Source organism: Mus pahari, chromosome 1, assembly GCF_900095145.1.
Source record: "Mus pahari chromosome 1, PAHARI_EIJ_v1.1, whole genome shotgun sequence".
In the NCBI taxonomy this organism is placed as follows: domain Eukaryota; kingdom Metazoa; phylum Chordata; class Mammalia; order Rodentia; family Muridae; genus Mus; species Mus pahari.
This window is the reverse complement of record NC_034590.1, coordinates 118,292,312-118,299,251: the sequence shown is the minus strand read 5'-3', so window position 1 is coordinate 118,299,251 and position 6,940 is coordinate 118,292,312. Positions and strand designations below refer to the sequence as shown.

The following is a 6,940-nucleotide window of genomic DNA, read 5'->3' as shown; positions in this document are numbered from 1 at the left end:
CAGGTGAATGAGCTAAAGGAGAAGGGCAATAAGGCCCTGAGTGCTGGAAACATTGATGATGCTTTACAGTGCTACTCTGAGGCAATTAAACTAGATCCCCAGAACCATGTGCTCTATAGCAATCGCTCTGCAGCCTANGCCAAGAAAGGAGACTACCAGAAGGCCTATGAGGACGGCTGCAAGACTGTTGACCTGAAGCCAGACTGGGGCAAGGTAAGCTGAAGAGTTGCGCTCTGTACAGTTTCCTAAGGACTTTGGATCTTGTCTGTAGGTTGCTTCTTTTAGCCGGCCTGCCTACCTTGTCTGAAGGCACCCCTTGAAGCGAACACTTACTTCAAGTTTGTTGCCATCGATTGTAAAACAGGTTTTATTAGCTGTACAGATAAGAAATGAAGTGCTAAATTAACAACTTGTGGCCATGGGTTGCATGGAGATGTATGCACTTTTGTCTGGATTCTTTTAGTATCAGCGTTGGTGTTGTATCCTTTCCCTATTTGCTGGTTGGCCTTCATATGAGTATCATTTGGGTCTAAAAAGAACATGGCAGGAGGGCCAACCCGAGTAGCATATGCCTTTATTTTTTTATTTTAATTTATCTTATTTTGGTTTTTAGAGACAGGGTTTCTCTGTGTAGCCCTGACTGTTTTGGAACTTACTCTGTAGACCAGGCTGGCCTCAAACTCAGAAATCCACCTGGCTCCGCCTCCCAAGTCCTGGGATTAAAGGCGTGTTCTACCACTGCCCAGCTTAGCGTATGCCTTTAATCCCAACACTTGGGAAGTAGAGACAGGTGGAATTTGAAGCCACCCCCGCTACATGAGAACCCTGTCTTAGGAAAAAAAGGAGGGCTGGTGAGACTCCTTTGGTAATAACACTGGTAGCTCTTCCAGAGGACCTGGGTATAATTTTCAGCATGCACATTGTGGATGAGAATTGTCTTTAACTCCAGTATCAGGGACCCCAGTGCTGTCTTCTGGCTTTGTAGACACCAGGCATACATGTGGTGCATGGATACACACATGCAGGAGAACACCTTTGTGCATTAAATGAATAAAAACAAAACCCCAATAGGCTCTTTGAATTGATTTGAATTTACTTCTGCATGACCTATTTACTATAATTTTGGGGCTGTTCAGGGTTATTCAAGAAAAGCAGCAGCCCTTGAGTTCCTAAACCGGTTTGAAGAAGCCAAACGAACCTATGAAGAAGGTTTAAAACATGAAGCCAATAATCTCCAGCTTAAGGAGGGCTTGCAGAACATGGAGGCCAGGTTGGCAGGTGGGTATTCATTCAGCATTCTGTTTGATTTAATGGGATTAGTTTTTAAAACAGTGCTGTCCTTCCCAAAGTGAAGGTATGTGGTAGGTGGGGTATGTTTGGTGTCATGGAGACTCAAGTTAACATTTCATACTAGTGTACTGTCTTTCATTTGGGCAGAGAGGAAATTCATGAATCCATTCAACTTGCCTAATTTATACCAGAAGTTGGAAAATGATCCCAGGACAAGGACGCTGCTCAGTGACCCCACCTACAGGGAACTCCTAGAGCAGCTACAGAACAAGCCTTCAGACCTGGGCACGTAAGTACAGGCAACAGGAGCTCTAACAGGAGCTCTCTGGTATGGACCACTGACTAGGACATGTTTTGTAATTAGCATTTGTTTAAAAAAAAAAAAAAAGGTTGATGTGATTGTAATAGCAAGACATTCAGGAGTGTTACTAATAATCTTGCCCATGCTAGGCAAATGCCATCTCTGAGCTTGTACTCTTGTTAGTAGGTAAGGATCCTCCAGGTAAAGGAATCTGTTAATGAGTGCCCAGGTAAGGAGCAGTTGTAGAAGCCAGCTTTAGTAGTACACATCAGTAATTCCAGCTACTTGGATGATTTTCTTGCTTTTTTGGTTTTTCAAGACAGGGTTTCTCTGTGCAGCCCTGGCTGTCCTGGAACTCACTTTGTAGACCAGGCTGGCCTCGAACTCAGAAATTCGCCTGCCTCTGCCTCCCAAGTGCTGGGATTTAAGGCGTGTGCCACCATGCCCGGCCCTCACTTACTTATTTTAACTTTTATTTATTCTGAAACAGTTTCTCTGTGTAGCTCTTGCTGGCCTTGAAGTCCCTCTATAGATCAGGCTGGCCTTGAACTTAGAGGTCTGCCTGCCTCCAAAATGCTGGGATTAAAGGTATATAGTACTACTCATGGCTTGAAATTGTAGTTTTTATATTTTAAGCTATACGTGCTTGTGTCTATATATGGGAATGTGCTTGTGAGTTCAGGTGCCTGGGGAGACTAGAGATGTTGCATCTCCTTGAGATTGAGTTTCAGGAGGTTGGGAGTTTCCAAGCCTGAGTGCTGGGAACAGAACTTGAGTCTATGTAACAGAACAGTATGTCTTAACTGTAGAGCCATTTCTCCAGCCCATTCTTTTCTTATGATCAATCTAGGAAACTACAGGATCCCCGGGTCATGACTACTCTCAGTGTCCTCCTTGGGGTTGATCTGGGCAGCATGGATGAAGAGGAAGAGGCAGCAACACCCCCACCCCCACCTCCTCCCAAAAAGGAGACCAAGCCAGAACCAATGGAAGAAGATCTTCCAGAGAATAAGAAACAGGTCTTTGTTTTTTCTCTCTAAACTATCTCATATTTACATATTGCCAGTGTTAAATGGGTATGTCTGCATACTGTAGCTGAGAAATTATTTGGAGCTAGGGGTATACCTCAATTTGTGGAATGCCCGCCTAGAATGCAAGGAGCCCTGGGTTTGACACTTAAAGGAACAGTTTCATTCTGCATTTTAGACTGGCCTTAAATTTAGGATGAGTCTCTTCTCAACTGCTGGAATTAGTAATTTTTTCTTTTGTTTGGTTGGTTGTTAGTGTTGAGATAGGGTATTACTGTAGAACAGAGATCTATCTGCTTCTGCTTCACAAATACTGGGATTAAAGGTGCGTGCTTTATTTTTACTTTATGTGTATTAGTGTTTTGCCTCTTGTTTCTGTGTACCACATTTGTCTTAGTTGTGTTTCCATTGCTGTGAAGAGATATCATGACCTAGGCAGCTCTTATAAAAGTCAAGCATTTAATTGGGGCTAGCTTACCGTTTCAGAGGTTTCATCCATTATCATGATAGCAGGAGGCATGGCATCATACAGGCAGACATGGTACAGTACAGGAGGAGCCGACACTTTTTCTTTTTTGGTTTTTTTCAAGACAGGGTTTCTCTGTGTAGCCCTCCTGGAACTCACTTTGTAGATCAGGCTGGCCTTGAACTCAGAAATCCACCTGCCTTTGCCTCCCAAGCACTGGGATTAAAGGCGTTCGCCACCACTGCCCGGTTACCTGCGTGCATGTCTTGAGTGAGGGTGTCAGATCTTTTTTTTTTTTTAAAGATTTATTTATTTATTATATGTAAGTACACTGTAGCTGTCTTCAGATACTCCAGAAGAGGGCATCAGATCTCGTTACGGATGGTTATGAGCCACCATGTGGTTGCTGGGATTTGAACTCTGGACCTTCAGAAGAGCAGTCGGGTGCTCTTACCCACTGAGCCATCTCACCAGCCCCGAGGGTGTCAGATCTTGAAGTATAGACTGCTGTGAACTGTCATGTGGTGCTGGGAATTGAACCCTGGTTCTCTGGAAGAGCAGACAGTGGTCCTGACTGCTGAGCCATCTTCTCAGTCACCAAAAATCTTTTAAAAGTTATAAAAATAAAAATTTAAGTTTTTTTTTCCCCCCGGTAGTTTCTCTGTATGGGTGTGGGTGTCCTGGAACTTGCTCTATAGATTATGTTGGCCTCAAACTCAGAGATTACCTGCCTTTGCCTCCATAGCAGGTTAGTGGTGGCGCAGATCTTTGAATTCAAGGCAGATCTCTGAATTCAAGGCTATTCTGTTCTATCTACAGAGTGAGTTCCAGGGCTACACCAGAAATGGTGTCTCCTAAAACCAAAATAAATAGCAACAACGGAAAAAAAATTGTAGCAACAACATTTTTTGGTTTTTGGTCAGATAGTAGTGGTGCACGCCTTTAATCCCAGCACTTGATAAGCAGAGATAGGTAGCTCTCTTGAGGTTGAGTCCAGCCTGGACTACACAGAGAAACCCTGTCTTGAATACCACCCCACAGCCCCCAAAAAGTTTAATGTGTATTTCAAGTGTTTTTCCTGCATGTATGTATCTGTACCACATGCATGCCAGTACCAATGGAGGTTAAAGGGAGGTGTCAGATCCTCTGGGACTAGAATTAAGAAAGAACAGTTGTAAACCACCATGTGGGTGCTGAGAATTGAACTTGGGACCTCTGCAAGAACAAGAGCTCTTAATTGCTGACCCAGTTTTCTAATTTCTGATCCCCAGAAACATTTTTTATTAAAGATATAGAAGGTATATCAAAGAATTCCTGTGGTTACAGGAGGTTTGTGAGGTAGAAGCAGTTTGTGTTGCACAGGGAGACCCTTGATTTTTTTTTTTTTGTTTGTAAGTGTGTGTTTGAAAATGATGCTCGTTATATTAAAGTGCTTCAGTAACGAAAATGGACCCTCCGCATGTACTGCCAGCATGAACACTGAGTAGAGCAGATAGAATTGTGAGGGATAGTAGGCCCTGCTGTGATCAGGGTGTGGTGTCTGCATCAGTCCTGAGGCTTTGGCCTCCTGATTGGCTGTGGTTTCAGGTGGGTGTCCACTTGGCAACGATCTTCCAGAGCAAGAGACATGTGCCTAAAGAATTGTGTTTCCCCTCATAGTCAGGAACAGCAGATTGTTGCCAAATTTAGTACTCTTAAATGGGTGAGTGTTGGTTGCTCAGGGTGTCTCAGCTGGAAAAAGGCCCTCCGTGTGGGTGGGGAGAGCGGTTCCTAAGACTCCTCCTGTTCCTTGGGCCTTTTCTGATCCTTGTACTGTGCCTGCTGTTCCCTAACAGCTAAGATCTCAAGATAGCTGCAACAGCCAGCTTATGACTGCCTCTCATAAAAACCTGCCACCAAATTATACCATCTTCTTTAGTTGCTTTGAGTTGAGAGGATTTCCTCTCCCTCAGAGAAGCCCTCTGCTGCCTGGTAAAGATCCAAGAGAGTAGATGGGAAAAGGAGTCAGAGTCTGGGAGTGAAAAAAAAGTACCCTTGAGCCCTGGCTAACTTGACTCTGGCTAGTGTAGGGAGAGGCCTTACTTCCTTGTAATGCTGGTGGCACATGCTAATGGATACCTGTGACAGCGTGCACTGTGCTGCTGTTGCTGCTGCCATATGGGAGTGAAGCTAAGCACTCACCTTTTCCATCTTCATCTAGGCACTGAAAGAAAAGGAGTTGGGAAATGATGCCTACAAGAAGAAAGATTTTGACAAGGCCCTGAAGCATTATGATAGGGCCAAGGAACTGGACCCTACCAATATGACTTACATAACTAATCAAGCAGGTGAGGCTTAGAAACCAGGGGTGAGAGGAGAGACCTATTAGGCACTCTGGAGAGAAGAAACCAGGCCTGTTGACTGTTTCTCATCCTTCTTCATGGCAGCTGTGCACTTTGAGAAGGGCGACTATAACAAATGCCGGGAGCTCTGTGAGAAGGCCATTGAAGTGGGCAGAGAGAACCGAGAGGACTACCGGCAGATCGCCAAAGCTTATGCCCGAATTGGCAATTCCTATTTCAAAGAAGAAAGGTACAAGGATGCTATCCATTTCTACAACAAGTCTCTGGCAGAGCACCGAACTCCAGATGTGCTCAAGAAGTGCCAGCAGGTGGGTCTGAAAAGAACAGGACTGTCATGTCCCTTTTTGTTTTTTAGTATTATATGTGTTAGGGTGTTTTGCTTGCATGTCAGTTTAAATGATTCTAGCTCTATTGTTTGGTAATATCATATTAGCAAGGTTCTAATATTGTTACAACTTTTTTTTTCTTCTCCTTTGGAAGGTTTGTTAAGACAGGGTCTTTCTATTATGTAGCCCTGGGTATTCTGAAACTTTGTATAGACAAGGCTGGCCTGGAACTCAGAGTAATTCATCTGTCTGAATGCTGGAATTTATAGGCTTGGACCACAATGCCCAGTCTCATTATTGTGATAGTATACCACTTGTAATAAATAATGAAGTGGAGTGTCTTATACTCACTCCTCTGTTGCTATGAAGAGACAGCATGACGAAGGCAACTTTTTATTTTTTCTTTTCTTTCTTTCTTTGCTGACCAAGGCAGATCTTTTCTTACAAGAGAAAATTTGTTTTTGTTCTTGAACAGGGTTTGTCTGTATAATTAACTGCTCTGGCTATCCTGGAACTATTTGTAGGCCAGGCTGACCTTGAATTTGCAGAGATCCACCTGTCCTTACCTCCCAAGCTCTGGGATTAAAGGCATGTGCTACATGCCCAGCAAGAGAAAACCTTTCATTGAGGGGCTTGCTAGAAGTTTCAGGGGTTTAGTATTTAATCATTATGGGGAGCATGGTGCAGGCACATAGGCACTGGAGTAGTAGCAGAGAGCTACATCCAGATTTGTAGATACAGAGAAACTGGTCCTGGCTTTTGAAACCTCAAAGTCCGAACACAGTTACACACTTCCTTTAACAATTCCATAGCCCAGCCTGGCGTGGTGGCGCACGCCTTTAATTCCAGCACTCAGGAGGCAGAGGCAGGCAGATTTCTGAGTTTGAGGCCAGCCTGGTCTACAAGGTAAGTTCCAGGACAACCAGGGCTATACAGAGAAACCCTGTCTCGAAAAACCAAAAAAAAAAAATCCATAGCCCATATGTTCCCCCACCACTACAACTAAGCATTCAAATATATGAGACTGTGGAGTCATTCTTTTTTATTATTATTATTTTTTGTTTGTTTTTATTGTTTTTGTTTGTTTGTTTTAGGCAGAGAAAATTCTGAAGGAACAAGAGCGACTGGCTTATATCAACCCTGACTTGGCTTTGGAGGAGAAGAACAAGGGCAATGAATGCTTCCAA

At 43.7% G+C, this 6,940-nt stretch overlaps 1 protein-coding gene across 1 annotated transcript in view; it reads left to right on the top strand.

Annotated features, from left to right (window-relative positions):
• Positions 1-6,940, top strand: part of Stip1 (stress induced phosphoprotein 1) — a 17,610-nt gene that overhangs the window by 4,961 nt on the left and 5,709 nt on the right. The window contains exons 2-8 of the mRNA XM_029540177.1: positions 4-213; positions 1,137-1,278; positions 1,438-1,579; positions 2,442-2,610; positions 5,286-5,412; positions 5,512-5,739; positions 6,394-6,395. Coding sequence (XP_029396037.1) covers positions 4-213; positions 1,137-1,278; positions 1,438-1,579; positions 2,442-2,610; positions 5,286-5,412; positions 5,512-5,739; positions 6,394-6,395 — 1,020 coding nt within the window. The remainder of the gene's footprint in view (positions 1-3; positions 214-1,136; positions 1,279-1,437; positions 1,580-2,441; positions 2,611-5,285; positions 5,413-5,511; positions 5,740-6,393; positions 6,396-6,940) is intronic.